At 31.8% G+C, this 18,055-nt stretch overlaps 3 protein-coding genes and 1 pseudogene across 4 annotated transcripts; 2 read left to right on the forward strand and 2 right to left on the reverse strand.

Moving 5' to 3' along the window:
* The first annotated feature begins 3,182 nt into the window (after window positions 1-3,182).
* LOC114400377 lies at window positions 3,183-4,416 on the forward strand (annotated as a pseudogene).
* A 923-nt stretch (window positions 4,417-5,339) lies between these two features.
* On the forward strand, window positions 5,340-6,322 carry LOC114399562. Its single transcript, XM_028361762.1, has one exon. It carries the CDS (start codon window positions 5,550-5,552, stop codon window positions 6,108-6,110), a length of 561 nt encoding a protein of 186 aa, XP_028217563.1. The 5' UTR covers window positions 5,340-5,549; the 3' UTR covers window positions 6,111-6,322.
* Window positions 6,323-9,020: 2,698 nt separating this feature from the next.
* Window positions 9,021-11,448, reverse strand: LOC114399561. The gene is made up of 2 exons (XM_028361761.1): window positions 10,784-11,448; window positions 9,021-9,797 (listed from the first exon to the last, which is right to left on the reverse strand). The coding sequence occupies exons 1-2, from the start codon at window positions 11,330-11,332 to the stop codon at window positions 9,792-9,794; spliced, it is 555 nt and encodes a 184-aa protein (XP_028217562.1). The 5' UTR covers window positions 11,333-11,448; the 3' UTR covers window positions 9,021-9,791.
* Window positions 11,449-12,621: 1,173 nt separating this feature from the next.
* LOC114399654 (protein ALTERED XYLOGLUCAN 4-like) lies at window positions 12,622-18,055 on the reverse strand. Of its 2 annotated transcripts, none has more exons than XM_028361861.1 (4): window positions 17,611-18,055; window positions 17,034-17,323; window positions 13,574-13,626; window positions 12,622-13,411 (listed from the first exon to the last, which is right to left on the reverse strand). In XM_028361861.1, exons 1-4 carry the CDS (start codon window positions 17,900-17,902, stop codon window positions 12,700-12,702), a joined length of 1,347 nt encoding a protein of 448 aa, XP_028217662.1. In that variant the 5' UTR covers window positions 17,903-18,055; the 3' UTR covers window positions 12,622-12,699. The 2 variants fall into 2 exon arrangements, with proteins under 2 accessions (XP_028217662.1, XP_028217661.1); XM_028361860.1 differs by having other exon boundaries at window positions 13,529-13,626; window positions 17,611-18,054.

An 18,055-nucleotide genomic window follows, 5' to 3' on the forward strand; every position in this document is an offset into this window, starting at 1 on the left:
TTTGACTATTTTTATGTTTGTATTTAGTCTTCTTAAACAATACTTCATTTTATTTTTATTGGATGCCGCATATTAATTAGATTATTTGTATGTTGGTGAAAAATAAATAAATTCTATTTTATTATTCTTTTAGTAGGGTTATTAACTTATTTCAATCTTATTGAAATTTGTTTAGTTGACTTTGTATTCATTTGTTAAATTTAGTGTGCAATTCCTTAAAGAAAATAAGTAACACTTTCAAAAAAAAAGTTGAGATAAAATACTTATTTTGAAATTGTGTAACATTCCCTCTTTATCATAATTTTAGAAACAAATACATCATCTTTCCTTTTGTAAACAAAAAAACTAAATAATTACATTCTTTAACGTGTCTAGAATGTTAAAAAATAAAATAAAAATTAATTTAAATTTAACTATATAAATTGATAATTTTGTTAATCATTAATAAATACATTATTGAATAAAATATTTTTTATGTGTGCATGTCTAAAATAAATGTTTATGCCTTTAAATAAGTTTTGACCACATCTTTGTGGTTTAAAATGCCTTATTGTTTTTAATGAAAATCATCTTTGGCTTTGTTAAAGAGAAAAAAAAGTAAAAAAGCATGCAGCACATTCAATTTTTGGTAACATAGCTAGGAATAACATGTAAGTTATTATTTCACACTTTAATATTTCAAAGTATACTTTTATTATTATAAATAATTTTTTTTAATTTTTAATATGAAAAACCTATAAATAGCCCAATAAGGTAAGTTGGCTTATATAAAGACGGGGTATGGGCCTAACAATAAGTTTTGACCATAAAAATATAAAGTAGGTTAGGTCCAATTTAGATAGGATCTAATTCAATTCAACTCATTTTTACATGAACTTCTAGAGCAATTTCTTGCTTCTTCTTTTTTCTATGAGATTTGTGTGGTATCCCTTTAGCATAATTCTAGGGTGAAATATTCTTAAGGCTGGCCACAAGTAATCAAGGTGAGGTAATCTTGATTTTTATTTTTTTTCGTAATAATTGAATTCAGGTACTAGTCAATTTACAACAACTCATACATATTTTTTAACTAATTGAGTTAGACTTCCTTGATAACTTTGATTGTAAAAATTGTTCTATTATAATAACTCTTGAATGAATATTAGTAGAAGGAAATCTCAAGCTTGGCTTAGGGATTAAGTGTAAGTCACAAGTGGTTGGTGGTCAAACTAGGATAAAAATCCTTGTTTGTTTCTCTATCCTTTACTCATTTATAATTGTGCAATTTGTCTTTATTATTTGGCTAAATTACTATTTTGGTCTAAAACTACTCCCAGAATCCATGACCCACGCAACAAATCCAACTTCGTCGAGGTTGAAGTCTTGTTCGATGGCAATAATTAGGTTGTTGTTCTCGCCATTGGTTGTAGCGTTGGTTAGGTCGAGGAACTCGCCATTGTAGGGCGTCAAAGAAAATTGCAACCCTGGGACTAAATCAAAGATGGTTAAAGGGATAAAAAAATGTAAGTTCCTTATATGTGTTAACCTAGAAATCGATCACTGATCCAATTGGAGTTCCTCAACATAAAACTGAAAAATAATGACAACAAGTGATTGAGTTCAATAATTTCTCATATAAAATTATTGACTCTCGAGAGATATAGTAATATAAAGAAGACAAAATTATTTCAAGCATGGATAGAATGAGAAACACCCTTTGTTTCAAAGTTTCAAAAAGGAGAGGATGGATTATTCACATTTCATTTCATGGTAAGAGACAAATTAAAAGCTAAATTATGGTAATAAGAATTTTTCCCCAAAAAAATAAAAGTATCTCCTACATTACTCATACCATGTAGAAATAATAATATAATTTCATAAAATCATTCAATCTGAATTTGATTGACAAAAGAGATGAAGTGATGATGAAAAAAGAATAGAGGTATATCACAAAACAAATGAAGAGAAAAAGAAAAAGAAAATAGAAAACATCCTAGCCATTTATTCAAAAGAAAAAAAGAATCTAACAGTTGTAAACTTGTCTCCCACGATGGAAACAACATTTCCTTAAAAAGTTACTTTTTAGTATATGTTATCCAAATAAAATTACAATATTTCAAAATTAATTATATAATAATCACAATGATTTAAAATTAATTTTGTCGGCACATATCTAAATACCCACTTAGACAATATAAGAACATGTTTGGTTTAATATTTGGTGGCTTCAAACATGCTTTTGGACCATTAGACGGATTATATCCCATGTTTTGCGGCCTCCAAAAGCCATTTTTCTTACCAACTTTTACTCCAATCGGAGTTTGGTATGGAAACACATGTGAGCTCCTTTTCCATTTTTTGTTTTCAGTTTGGATAATTTAATAATAAAAAAATTTCCAACAATCATTAAGTCTCATTTTACCCACTGTGCATTATATTTTACCCACTGCATAGAGCAACTTTCCTTCATTTAAACAAGATTTATTATATCAAACATATTTTGACCAAGAAATATTTAAACATAAATCATGTTATATAAACTTATTTTTTTAACAAATTTAATTAAATTTCTAATATATTTTTAATTCAAACTTAAGTTTATGAACTTTAATCTTGAATTCTTAAGCAACTCTGCGATGCGAGTCCGTTGTTGACCACCCGACCCTGACCTGCTTTGTTTTCTACCTACTTCTGACTAAACAACAAAATTATAAGTCCGATTCATTTTTTAAAAATGATGTTTCTGAATAAATAATTACCAACAGAAGTTTTAGTGGCAATAGTACAGTTCATCAATGAATAATATATAGCGTGTTTGGATTGATATTTAATTTACATTTAAGTAAAATGCACCATAACGTGAAAGAAATTAAAAAGATTGGCAGATAGGGGCGTTCAACCTGATTTTGTAATGGAAATCCACCAAGACACACTTGGTCATTGCTAATAGGAAAAAATGGCTAATTAACTAGTCATGATCTTTACGTGGTTGTAATTAGTCAATAAATAAATAAGATTTAAATATATTTTTTATCCTTAAACTGACACTTGCAGTCATACGCACTAATTGGTAAGTCTTCAACCATCACAACTCTTACATTTCATTATCATTATTAATTTTTTTATTTAAATATATTTTGATTGCATATAAAATAAGTGAATTTTGATTTTAATCTTTATAATTTCTTTAATTTTAATGTTTTATTCTTCATGGTGTCCCATATTATTCTTTAACTGAAGAATTTGTGAGTGTTTATAGAATGCACTCTCTCTTGCCTGATAACTTGCAATTGAGAGACATATCTGTTAATTACTCTAGGACCTAAGAAATCTCCACCCTTAATCAAAGAGTGAGATAATAAAATTTTACACTACCACTACATTTTTTTCCTATTACAATATTTAATATGCACGTATATTAAAAATAGACATTTTCCCTATAAATCCTTACGAAGGAAAATCTCTCCCATTTGTTCAACAACTTGTGTCAATGGGTCACGAAGCTTGTGGGGCCCTAGAGCTTTCGAACTACCCAATGTTGCTTAGAGACCTCATATCATAAGTCTATACTCTATACCAATCTAATCTTAATCACACTTTCTCTTAGATTATGTGAAAGGGGCTAAACTAGCCCAATAATATGATATAAACGATGTAGTTTACAGGAATAGAGAGAGAAGTGTGGGTAGATACAATCAATTTAGTAGGGCATTATTGTTGATACCTATCTCCAAGTGGGAAGATCTAACTGATTGATGACCAAGAAGCAACTCAAATATTGAAAAATGTATATGGTGATGATGTTGAAGAGATAGATCTGTTGGTAGGTCTCATGACAAATAAGAAAATGTTAGGAAGTTTCACATCACGTGTCTCAGTCTTTAGGGTGTAGCTTATATATCCTTTAGACAAATTCACTTAGTGCTAATTGGTTTTAATAATCATATTAACTCTACGCTTGTAAGCTTAGTTAGGGACATTAGTTAGGAAGCTTAAAAACATTAGTAGTGGTTCATAATTAAATAGGGAATAAAAGGAGTGGAGAAAAATGTTATTTTATAATATTTTATGGTTTATACAATGTTTCTTTTACAAAAACCAAAAAAAAAAAACTTCTATATTAGCTATGTAAGTCTAAATGACACATTGGGTGAAGTGATTTCCTAATGCAAATCATAGCAATAGATATAAACTTCTACCAATTTGTAGGAAGTTAGAAGCTGACAGATTCTTCAATGGCAACTTCAATGAGAAAACATACACTAAGAAGAGACTGGAATGGCTAAACACAACTGAGAATTTGAAGGATGTGATTGATCGTCATTATCCTGAAATAACACATAAGTGGTTGAACTCTTCAAATGTTTTTCTTTTGTTTGGGACTCACCCCCAAACACTCATAACCTCATTCCTCTCTACCTTCGTGTTGCCTATTGATCTATTTGTCCCAACAATATCACTTTGTTATTAATTCCTTTTCGTTATTGGACCAATTTGTATGATCATATTTGGGTCTTCTATCTTTCATTATATTTGAGTTGATGCCTATACTCTATTTTTATTTGTATCTTGGAAATTAGACCGTTTATATGTTTGTATTTAGTCCACTTATGCAATACTTTAATGTACTTGAGTTTGAGTTGATGAATGCATGCAAGTTTATTTGTATCTTGGTGTGTTCAAAAAATAAATAAATTATATCTTATTTTTCTAAGCAGGGTTATGTTGTTCAAACATCAAATATTAGCTTATTTGAATCTTATTGAAATTTTCTTTATTGACTTTTTCTTTCAATGTGTAAAATTCAGTGTGTAATTCCATATAGACATAAGTAACACTATTACTTAACATGATGATATACTTAATTTTGAAATTGAGTAACATTCCATCTTTTTTTCAAATTTTAGAAACACATAATTTTTTTCTTTTTTAAGCATGTAATAAAATTATTTTACACTATATTTGAAAAACATTAACACATTAACATTCTCTCATATATTATATCATTGTTCCCAACAAGAAAGGTGAATCATAAATATAGTAGTTAAAAAAATAAAAAATATTTATATAATTTCATGAAACTTTCAATGATAATCAATATAATTAACTCTAAATTTAGAATGTTAAAAAAATCTTTCATTTTATGGATTTGATGTTATAATTAGGTTTAATAAAACGTTTTAATTAGTTTTTAATTTTTTTACAAACCAAAAAACTTATTTAATTCTTTAATAGACAAATTATTTTAATAATTTCTAAATTTTTTTGAAAAATATTAATTTTTAGCTTTTAAATTGATAACAATCCTACACAATTTGTTTGTGGTGTAGGAACAAAAAAAAAGTTGGTATATGTTGGTGAGTAAGCATTGAATCAAAATTATCTCAGTACATCTGCAACGAGTGCGAAGAGGCAGAGAAAGAAGAAACAACGTTTCTGTTCATCTTCTTCTTCTTCTTCCTCACTCTCAATCTCCAATCTCTCCTCTAAATCCCTTCCAATCTCGCGTGCGCCACAGATCTGATAGTTAGATTACACTGAATCGAATCGAATCGAATCGCTGAATCCCAATGTCGCAGCAATTAGGGTTCGCGATCGAGCTATACCTAGACCCTGCGTTGGAGAATCAGGTTCTGAAAGCATGGAACGTTCTTGCGAGAAGACAAATCAGCACGCACCTGATAGAAATGGAGTCTCGGCCACACATAACCCTATTCTCGGCGCCATTTCTAGAACCTTCGAAGCTCGAATCTCTCCTGAAAGGCTTCGCATCGAAGCACGATCCTCTCCCTCTCACCTTCTCTTCCCTCGCCACTTTCCCCAACGACCCCGACAACCTCCTCTTCCTCGCCCCAACCCCTTCCCTCTCACTCCTCCACCTTCAGTCACAGCTCTGTGACGCTATCAGAAAAGAAGGCCTCGAAATCGGTGACGATTACGCTTTCAATTCCTGGATCCCTTATTGCTCCGTTGCACACCATGTCCCCAAAAACAGAATGCCTGAGGCTTTCTCCCTCTTGAGGGAACTCAAGCTTCCGGTTTCCGGTTACGCCATGGATATCGCTCTCGTTCAGTTCTCTCCGGTTCGGGAAATCTTCTCGTTTGTGCTCGGCAACAACGTAGACTCTTGACTTACGGTTTCTTTTTTATTACTCTATAGTTGCTAATTTCTTTTTTGTTATGTTAAATTAGTAAGATGATGAGATTAGATAATTAATTGCGTTTGATTGTTTTAGGAGGGAGGATTTTGGTTCCTCCTGAAATTGTCTTGATGTAATGATTGATGGTGTCGCGTTACACCGAATTTGATAGTTTATGGAACTTGGTTTATTTATCTTTAGTATTATTTGCTCTTTCTCCGAACCGCAAACCAAACCAAGAAAAATAAATTATCCAAACAAATCCAAAAAGAATCGGTTTGGTTTGGTTCAATTTTCAATTTTTTAGTGGTTTTCGAATTTTTTTGGGATCGATTTGGATTTGAACACTCCTACTATCATGAAAGATTGTTGATTTAGTTTCATAGGATTATTTTTCATTGTTCTGCATAATGAGTTGTGCGACTCATCTGTCCGAAATGAATATGAATGACAAATTCGAAATGGACTGATAATGTGTCTGAGGTGGACTGCTGAATTGTCTGAAGTGGACTGTTGATTTGTTTGAAATATGCTGGAAGAAAGAGTGAGGTCCAAAATCGTCCAAGATCATGCTGGGAAAGCTGGATACAATACCTGTAAAAGACACTCTGATGCAGAAGTCCGTAATTGAAGAGATTCTGGATATGCTCTCAATCAAGGTTTTTAAATTGTGGTCACAGTTGTAATTTTTGTCACAACCTTTGTGGTGTTTTGGAAAGTTGTGGACAAATGTGACTGATACAACCGGAAATGTGGTTCCAATGCAGTCACAATTGCAACGTATATCAGTATATGTAGTCACGGAGACTTCAAAAACTTAATGTTGTGGCCTCAATTATGGTCGTGACTGTTTTTTAGAGCCTTGCTCTCAATATTTGGAGGAATAATTTAGGGCTAGTTTTGGAAAGTTTTTTAGAGCCCTGCTCTCAATATTTGGAGGAATAATTTAGGGCTAGTTTTGGAAAGTTTGGTGGGAGTAAAAAGGCGATGTTGTGTGGAGATTTATATGCCTTTTATTCTTCTGGTAGGAGTACTAAACTTTCTTATAAAATGTCTGTGTTCCTTGGGGAGTTGATTATATTCACTGCTAAAACTTTCTTGTCATTGAAACTGACTTGGTATTATTCTTTAGTTTTTAGTATCTCATGATATTGTCGGTTGAGTATGGTATTGGTAATACAGAGTGCATGTCACTATGTTGTTCTCTACTCTTGGCTTACAGATATATTAATAATGCAAGTTCTCTTTAGGCATTTGAAGCTTGTATCATGCAAAGTTCTTGTCTGTTAATTGTGTTTAGAGCCTGTTCATGTTTATTCTATTATGTGCTTGTCAGATATTAGAAAACATGGTAATGGACTTTGATTTGCCAGTGGCATATTACATGAAGAAGAAAATGATTGTTACAAAATAAGATCTATTATCATGACCAATATATCTGTTGTTGCTGTTTTTATTTATCCTACTCTTCATAACTTATCTAAAATGGTATTGGTATTCCTGTGACATTTTTTAATGTGCAAAGTGTTTACCTCGTGCTTAATTTATGGAAAAACAATTTGAAAGTTGTTGATATAACATGTGCAATTTTTTACTAATTGGTATCTGGTGTTTTTGGACATGATAACTGTCTGTGAATCTGAAGTATGCCTATATGTAAATTCACATTTGGTACCCAGTAGCATATAGAATTTCAAACTCTAGTTGAATACTTTAATTCAGTCTTTGGGGATTACGAAATGCAAACCACCTTAATTTAGTCAGTTAATTATTGGGGATTTGTGACTCCATATCTATTAACATGCTTCAGCTATGGATTCATCTATCTTCAGCTAAAATGCTATTGGTTTCCATCACTTCTTTGTCAATACATGTAGCTTAAGATACATTACCGTGGAAATGTTTATTGTGTACTCGTTTATGATGAAGTCTTGCTGGTAGAGGATCAAAGTTCCCATTTTAGCTTTAATTTGGCATTGGTTCTTGTACTTTACCACACAGTCAAATTCGTCCTCAAAGATATAGCGCTGGTCATTTTATTGATCAAAGTTCCCATTTTAGCTTGCATTTCATTGATCAAATTAGTTCGCCACTTCACAAATCTTGAGGACTAATTAGTTCAAGGACCACAAAATGTGATTTCCTAAATTCTCAGTTTTTGTATGTCTTGAATCTTTCTTCCCCTCAGATCTTCTACCGGAGGTTGTTTTTTGCTCCATGTCCGAAGAATATGAATTCTGGAAGTCGTGTGGATGGACGTTTGCGGCCGATGAAAATATCCGTCAGAGTTCTAGATAAACTAGGTTCTGGTTAAGAGTCAATAATGGCAACTAGACTAGCTCGAATTGGCACTTTCTCAACTATGATATTTGCTTCGGACCTAACAACAAATAAGTTATTATAAACTTTAACAAAACATTTTTCAATAATTTTCTTTCCATTATGGATGTAGACAAAACAACACATAATATATCATCTGTGACTTGTCAACTGAAATTATAAAGTGTCTTTTGCTTCGAAGTCTAAATATTGTTTAAATTCAAGCTTAATTAATTATTGCAAACAAGATTGTCTCGCTTAGATATTTCTAAAGCAATCTAGTACAGTTACTGTCATCATCCAAGTTGTTTGGTGACACTTAATAGTTAACACTAACAGGGATGCAAAGGACGTAGTAGCGAAACGCAATAACTTGTATCAATATTATTTTTTTCCAGCTTTGGTTCATTCTGGTGTAGTTAGCGAGACAAGGCTGTGTTACTAGAATCACTTTCAGGAATGCGTACAATATTGATGTACTTTTGATTTTTATGTATCAGTACTTACACAAGTATTTACAAAATTTGCAAGCTTAATGACGAGAAAATAAGAACAGGATATTTTTACAATGAAACTCATACATTTACAACTACAAAGTGGTTTGAAATTAAATATAATTATTTTAAAATCATCAGATTACAACACATACTAAAAAAGGGAATGTACCATACAGCCTAAAATGGAGTTACTTATGGACCACAGCAAATAGCTTGGGGACTGCCAGACTCCGACCATGGATAAGAACTCAAATGGATTACCAATTTACCATCCACCAAAGTATTAACTGTTCTTATAAACCTAAGAATAAAAAGTATAGACTAAAATTGATGAAATATAAAATGCTAAAACAAACAGCATTTCTTTACTTTTCCCAGAAATGATGGGTATTTATGAGAAAAGCTATTTACACAATCAATCCCAGCACAACTGCTAATGTGTCTGCGTCAGAGTTTAAGCAAGAAAAAAAAAAAAGGGTGAGAGCCTTTGGTAGAAATCATAACTCATATGCAGTCACATTAGCAGTTATGCGGTGGTGTAAGTAGCATTACTAGCGATTCCCATAAGTAGCACACATATATTCGTGCCACTACTAGACTTCATATAGCCCAACATACAAGACGACACAGAGAACCAGAGACAACTGCCATGGGAAAATCTGACAGGAAGAAGAGTTATGGACACAAATCAAACAGCTTACTATTCAAAAACAAAATAGAACCATTCCGAATCAGCATTGGATGCTGAACTATTTCAGTCTACTCCAGCCATTCAGTTAGAAATTCTGAACATATGATGGGTCACATGAACTTGAAGAGGTCCAGCACACCGGCAAGCACTCCTGAGACTGGTATCTCAACTCTGTCCAAAAAAAAATATTTTCACAAATTACTAGATATATGAGAGTGAAGTAATCAGCAATACCAAATTGAAGCTATATATTCTAATCATAAATGATGAGCATGCATATAATTGTAAATAAGTTTTACACCAAGTTGCCAAAGGAGGCAATGTAAATCACTGTTACTGTCCACTACTTGTAAATGAAGGGTATTAATTGTTTAAATGGGGGATTGCATTCCATATTCCCAAAAGGTTAAATTAAACAACAGAAAACTCCAGAAAGTTTGATACTCTTGTGCTACCAAATGTTAATGAAGATATAAGCAACCCAATAACAGAGGTCATACAGACCACCAGGAAAACTGAATGATTATTTCACAGCTCATACAGAGAACAATCCAATGACCTCAATTAATTGAAGATAAGGAAAACCTACCATATTAGAAAGAAAGAAAGAAAAAAAGAGCAAATGAAAACAGTTATCATAAATCAAAGAACAGATCAATAAGCAGAGAGATGGTTGGGACAGTTTTGTAAAATAGAATCAAATAATCAGATCTGTCAGCTGATGCATGAGCCAAGAATGCAAATAGATGCACTATTTACAAATGTTGCACATGGGTGAAAACTTTGGATTTGCAGAAAGTTATCATGTCTAAAATCATTAAAGAAACAAAATACATTTACTATTAAAATATTTTCCAGGAATTTCAATACCAATTACGCAGTCTATGAAAATTAGAAGAAATTAAATCAGCAATAAAACATGTATAGACCACACTAACAGACACCCAAGTCATTACCATACTATCCCATAAATTCTACTTATTTCTTCTCATTGTAACATACTAATAGCAAGTGCCTATGTTTCCTCCTAGTGGCTGATAAACACCAAACAAAATAGACATGAGTGACCCATAAACAGATTAATCTCAATTTGCAGGTGAAAAATAGAAATTAGCAACTATAGAGTAATAAAAAAAAACCGTAGGTCAGGAGTCTACGTTGTTGCCGAGCACAAACGAGAAGATTTCCCGAACCGGAGAGAACTGAACGAGAGCGATATCCATGGCGTAACCGGAAACCGGAAGCTTGAGTTCCCTCAAGAGGGAGAAAGCCTCAGGCATTCTGTTTTTGGGGACATGGTGTGCAACGGAGCAATAAGGGATCCAGGAATTGAAAGCGTAATCGTCACCGATTTCGAGGCCTTCTTTTCTGATAGCGTCACAGAGCTGTGACTGAAGGTGGAGGAGTGAGAGGGAAGGGGTTGGGGCGAGGAAGAGGAGGTTGTCGGGGTCGTTGGGGAAAGTGGCGAGGGAAGAGAAGGTGAGAGGGAGAGGATCGTGCTTCGATGCGAAGCCTTTCAGGAGAGATTCGAGCTTCGAAGGTTCTAGAAATGGCGCCGAGAATAGGGTTATGTGTGGCCGAGACTCCATTTCTATCAGGTGCGTGCTGATTTGTCTTCTCGCAAGAACGTTCCATGCTTTCAGAACCTGATTCTCCAACGCAGGGTCTAGGTATAGCTCGATCGCGAACCCTAATTGCTGCGACATTGGGGATTTTTTTTTGTTTTCAAAATAAACCTAACCTAACTCAGATCTGTGTGTGAAAGAATGGATGGTTGGTTGTGAAGTGAAGAGTGTTACTGAGTTGGGCTTTGTTTTGCGTTTGCGATAGGAAAGTTGCTTTTTAAAGCCCCCAAACTTGCACTTTCCATCATACCTAAATTGGAAAATAATTAGCTATCACGCTAAAGAGAGCTATATACGTACGTACGCCAAAACAATAAACAATAACTTGTTGTTGGTTTGATGGATATTGAATTCAGTTTTTTTAAGTAACATCTTCAATTTGATCTTGGTTGTAGATAAAAAAAAAAAAAAAAACATGAATTAAAAGAAAGAATCTCATTAGAAATAGTTAATCATATTAAAGTTAAACAATTTAATAATAATTTATCTAGAAAGTGTGACCAGAAGTTATATATGTATATATGGTTATAATTGTTGATTTTAATGATGGAGTAAATCTTATAAAATGACTAAAAGTTTGTATAATATTATAAATAAAAATATATGCAAATGGTTGTAATATTGTTGTAGCTTTACATAATCTCGGACTATTGTGTAATGAGTAATGTTAAATTTTTTTATTATATTTTTTTACAAATTCTCTTGCTACTTTTTATGATAAGTATTGAATGAAAAGTAAAAATATTTATTGTCTTGGAAATATAAAGCATATTTTTAACTTTACCATAAAATTAAGGTAGTAAAAGGATTTGTAAGAGAATATAATAGAAGTAACAAGCTAGTATTATTCTTGTGTTACATGGTATATTCAAGTTTTTAATTTTAAAAAACAAAATATTGATACCATGTCATTATGTGTTGTATGAAGATGAATTAAAACATAATGATTCTAAACCACCTAATGTTGTAGTATTTTGTTCACAACATCGTTGACCAAAATTTTGTTCACAACATCTATCCGTAATTAATTTCAGCATCGGCATTCACAATTGGAACCTATTCGACCACACAATAGAACAAGTGATAATTAAGACAATACTATTATCCCTTCGATAATAAAAAGGTCGACAATCATATTATTAATTACTTGATTATAAAAAAATGATTCACACTATTAAAAAAATCCATTAATTTGATTAAATTGTGTCATTTTTAATGAAAAAATAAATATTTTTTCTTAAATTACTTCTCATCAGAATTAAATAAAACAAGAAATAATTAAAATTTATTTATATTTGAAACAATATGTACAAGGAAAAAGAATGATGTATATTAATTTATGGTTGTTATTAACTTTCTGTGGGTTCTAATTACATATAAATGTATCTATTTATTTATCTTCATGTAAATAATAATAATGTTTAACCCTAATCAATTAAGTTCAAAAGTCATGCCACCACCATCCCAGCCTCTCTTTTGAGCACAGCAAGCAACAACTCACTCCACACATCAACAGGACCAGGAAGGCACCAATGAGTACAATCATTATAACCCTTCATCCACTTATTCCCCCAATGCTCCCCAGGGTGTCCATCTGGCCTCATCAACATAGCCCTAGCAACATCCACCATCTCAAACCTATTATTATTATTATTATTATTATGCCCTAATTTTTCCATAGTGCCTTCTCTCCTTGCTCTCTCAAACTCCTCCATCTGAATACCCCTCACTTCCCAATCAAACTTTCCAAAATCAACCTCACTCTCACTCACAGGACCTGTTCTATTGCAATACCCTCCAGTGTTCCATACTCCATCCTCAAAGTGTGCTGGTGCAAAAGTCCTCAACACTGTCACCATTTTTTTTCTCCCACATTCCTTGCATGCATTGATGTGTCTGAAGGCTGTTCTGAATGCTTTCCTTATGGTGAAGTCTGGATTGTAGCTTGTGATGTTTTCTTCGTTGCAATAGACACAACCTACTTGTTTTCCTGCTTCATGGAGGTGCATTACTCGGAAAAACCAGTGTCCCGCTGAGATTATTGCGTAGTCTAGGTTGGGAAGTTCTTTGGCCCAATCATTGTCGACCTTGTCGAGGTGCATGTCGAAAATGCTAGTGCCTGTGCCGTTTACCATTCTCTCCTCGCCTACTATGAGAAACCTATGAAGATATAAGATTGATTATGTGGTTAAATAAAAATTCACAAGTTCGATATCTTCTTGTTAATAAAAAATTAATAATTAATATTTGCTGATTAAAAAAAAAAACTATGAAAACCTGCTCCACAGCATCGTGAGAGTGAAATCGTGGATGGGGAAATACCATTTGCGAAACCTGTCTTCTGAGTCCTTGTAAACGTCCTTTGGAATTTCATCCTGCATGATTTCAAAGAAAATATAGTTAATCACACCCCTTGTGAAAAGCTGAAAAAAGATGCATAGATACTTGTCCTAGCTATTTAGATATATATCTAGAAAAAAATATATAGATATGATAAGAAAATATTTAAGAAAATGAAAATATATATATTGACTAGGTATATACACGTACTAAACTGTGCATGAGTGTTTATTAACTTTTTTCGTCCCAATTTATAAGATTTTATTGAGTAATTTACTTTTATTAAGAAATCGGTAAAATTTAGTTATTAGCATTAAATTTGTTAATAATTGTATTATTTTTCTAAATTTATCCTTAATACTTTTGGAAGTCTATAAAAGAGAAATTAAAAGACAATATTCAGGATATTTTAGTAAAAAAAAATACTTAATTCACTAGACAAATGAAATAAAATTTTATATAAGGGTACAAAAAATTAAAATTATCTTATAAATAAAGACAAAGAAGTATTATAATTTTTTTTACGACAAAAGTAACATATATTACAAACAGGGCACCAGTGGGGGAGTATTATAATGCTATTCTTATGTGAATTCAATATCATTATTCATTAAGGAAATTGTTTATTATTTATTATATACAATCATTCAGTGTCATATTCAACCCCAGATTATGATCCTATGACATGAAATGGCTGATTATTCATTTATTTTCACAAACTAGAGGGTATAATGATTTTTGGGATAAGTAAAAAATAAAATGATGGGTAGAGAATATTAATGCACCCCTTGAAGACACTCTCAACAATATAAGAAAAGAAGATGGATAAATATTTGATATCATAAGTAGAGAAAAATGAAGAATACGAATTACTATGTGTTTATAGTACTGTAGAAATGTATATTGAGGTTGAAGTAAAAAAATCATCTTACAATATTACTTTACTTGATTATCAACTCTATATAAAACACGTCATCGTGAGGAAAATAATAAAGGAAGAGAGAAAAGAATCATACAATTTCAACTATTGATGTCATGCTACTGATAAAAATTGATATGATGACATTATATGTTTATACCACAAATTAACCAAATCATTTCCCAATCACGAAGCGCTAGACTTGAGATTGTTTGATTTATCAAATTAAATAGTAGTATAACAATAAGAATATGTTTTTTAATGTGTAAATCATCTCTTGATTATATTATAAACTTATAGATATGAAGATATAAAACAATTGGGACAAAAAAAATAGGATATATTTTTATGCATAGAAAGTTAGTAATAAATAAAATCTAATTATCAAAAATTGTAAAATATTAGTTTCTCTAACAACCAAATCGGCCGAGAGATATCACACCTACTTAATAATCTTTGATTTTGATTAAACAATGAATTTGACTTCTTTATTGTCCCATCAAAATAACATTTGCATGACACTTATATTAATATTTAATGATAATATTTAATTTTTAAAATTATTAAAATGGTATAATTTTAAAGAGACAACAAGGACAACACAGGAAAGACAACACAGAAGCCCAGATTCTTATAAAACTGACTTAAAATGAAAGGTGGTAATGAAAGTGATTAGGTGGATTGTATCAAAATCTACACGTGCGAAAATTTCTCTTCTCAAAATGGATTGGCTCAGAAGTTATTTACTCGAGTGAGTCCCTAGCTCTTACACTTTTCTGCTGACAAATTCCCTTCTTGTTCTTTCTGCACGAGGGAAGTATATTTCGGAGTTTGAACTTGCATGTGCCATAACTTTATTCACCAAGTTGTCTGAATTTTTAAATAAGCAATATTGTATTATTATGTCTTTCTAATATTATTTGAATTACATAAAAATATTAATAAAAGTAAAATATTTAATATATTGAAATTTTCAAAAAGCACGTAATACTGTATTATTAAAATAATAGTATTTGCTAAAAAGTTTGTAAAGATAATGGTTAAGTAATTCAGTAATTACATAGAAATAAAGTGTATATTTATTATTTTAAGAATTAAAAAATGATTACTTTTTTAAATTAACTAAAACATTTTAGTACATGCAAATACTAAAAGTTTTAAATAATTGAGAAAATTATTAATGATATTCATTAAGTATTGGAATTATTCTAATTAATATATACTGATGATTGTTCAATAATTCTATAGATTATTGGAGTCAATTGAACATAATCAGCGGCCATTTTGACAATTAATTATTAATCCTTTAAAAACGGTATTCAAGTCTTCCCACCACCATCAACAAACAAAGTAAATTTGGCATTAATTAAATTTTGAAACTTATGGCCACTGAATCGATCACTTTACTCACACATGCCTACAATATTGCATACTATTAATTATCACGCAACGTCCCATTAGAGGAGAGTTCTTAATTTTGGGGTATTTTTTTTGGTAATGAATTTTTTGTGGGGTATTTAACAAAACTAGCAAATAAATTGATTGGAAATTAAAAAGTTAATTAGAAGGTAAAAAACTAAGGGAACTGGAAGCTTCTTTTTTTCTTTTTTGAGAGGGGGAACTTGAAGCTGATGATAAGCTAAGTTAACTAATTGAACTAAAATGTATCATGAAACTAACTATTATACCAGCAAATGAGTGTAAAAATATGTAAAAGGACCTAAATGGAGGAATTATGATAAGATAATAAAAAAGAAAAAAAATAAGAAATATGTTTGAAAATAACTTAAAGTGGTTAAATAATTTTGAAAAAAATTCTCGAAGACTTTTTTCTCTCTTTTACTTTAGTTTTTCATACCCAACACTTCCTAAGTTGAATTTTGAAATAGTCACTTTTTAAAAAAGCTTAATCTAACTACTATTGCGGCACAAAAAATTACTCTCAATTATAGTAGTCAAAGACAAAAGAGACAAAATAAAAGGTGTAGTGATAAGAGACATTTATATGTGGCATCACATTCAAGCATATTTTCCCTTTTTATTCCTTTCCATCTTCCCTTCGATTTTGTTGACAGGAATCACATTCCCCTTTCTACGCAACCAAAGAATTTCACCTCCATCAAAAGCCAAAACTGTGTGTTACGCAGTGTGCAACGTGTAAAAGGATCGATACACTTGAAAAGATGGTTGGGTATGGGGGGAAAATTTTATTACATTTTTTATTTATGGTCTCAATCAATTTTTACACGATATATAATTAAGATTTTTAATTTATTTAATTAAGTATAGGTAGATATTAGTTAAAATCATAATAGTCATGAAGCATGTAATAATTTCTACAAGTTAAACGAAAGAAAAAAAATCCCTTAATTACTAGAGTTGTAAATCCAAGGATTTTAGTGCAATTATTTTATATGTTGATAGTTAAAAAGTTTGGATACACTAAAAGAGATAAAAAAAGGATTTCTTAGTAGCAATACCAAATCTCTTAAATTTCCATAAGTATTAGAGTTAGACACTAACCTGTGACAAGAGGCAGAGGAGGGAATCCACATGGTTTCTGGCCACAGAATCTCCAATGAAAGCCATTTTCTTGGCACGAACCATGTGGAGGAAGGTTCTGGCGTGGAACCTTGGAAGATCACATTGCTCAGGCTTCCATTTCCAATTGAGAAAATCACTGTCCATTCTCCCTTGCTTGAAACAGTTTTTGCTATCAGGGATTGTGGTGCAGCTTGAATTGGTGTAATAGGTTGATGACCCTCCCAAAGCTGGTACCCAGTGACCCTTAGAAAGGTCACATGTTTTCTGTTCTGCCCTCCAAAAAAAAAGTACACAAATTTATGTAAGGGAAATTAAGAACAACAAAATCAGATTAGCCTACATAAATGGTAATCATGACCATGACCAAGGTTTTAAATTACAATCGTGATCACAATCCTCGATTTTGTGAGAAATTGAACACATTTGTAGCCACAATTGTGTTAACGTTGCATCCGAAATCGTGATCGCGGACCATTTTTTTAAAATCCAATCATGATCGCGGACCATTTTTTTAAAATCCAATCATGATCTTGAGTGTGATGATTTTGAGACATACCCTTTTGTGGTTTGGAAGGTGAAACCTTTGTTGTTGTTGTGATGACATGTTCTTCTTGCTTTGGAGAGGGATTTTCAAGCATGTCATGGCCTTGATGGGGTGCGAGGGTTAAAGGGTATGGATTATAGAGGAAGAAAAAACTAAAAATTGAAGCCATTAAGAGAGAGGTCAAAACAAAAGGCACTCCCTTCCCTAAGGTCAGACTCAGACATCTCTCCCTTTTGCCAGTGCTATGATTATGATACTTGTCCTGAAACATCGTACTAGATGTCTTCATGGTCTTCTCCAACATCCCTCTCACACTAGAGAGAAAGAGGAGAGAGAATGGTGGGGTTCTGTTTAATAATGTTAGAGAAGAGAACCATAAGAATTCAAAATCATAATCGGAGGAAATTTTGGTCTTAAGAAGGTTATGTATTTTGTAACTGCCCTTGTGAAACACTGA

The sequence above is a fragment of the Glycine soja genome, chromosome 19 (genome assembly GCF_004193775.1).
Source record: "Glycine soja cultivar W05 chromosome 19, ASM419377v2, whole genome shotgun sequence".
Classification (NCBI taxonomy): Eukaryota; Viridiplantae; Streptophyta; class Magnoliopsida; order Fabales; family Fabaceae; genus Glycine; species Glycine soja.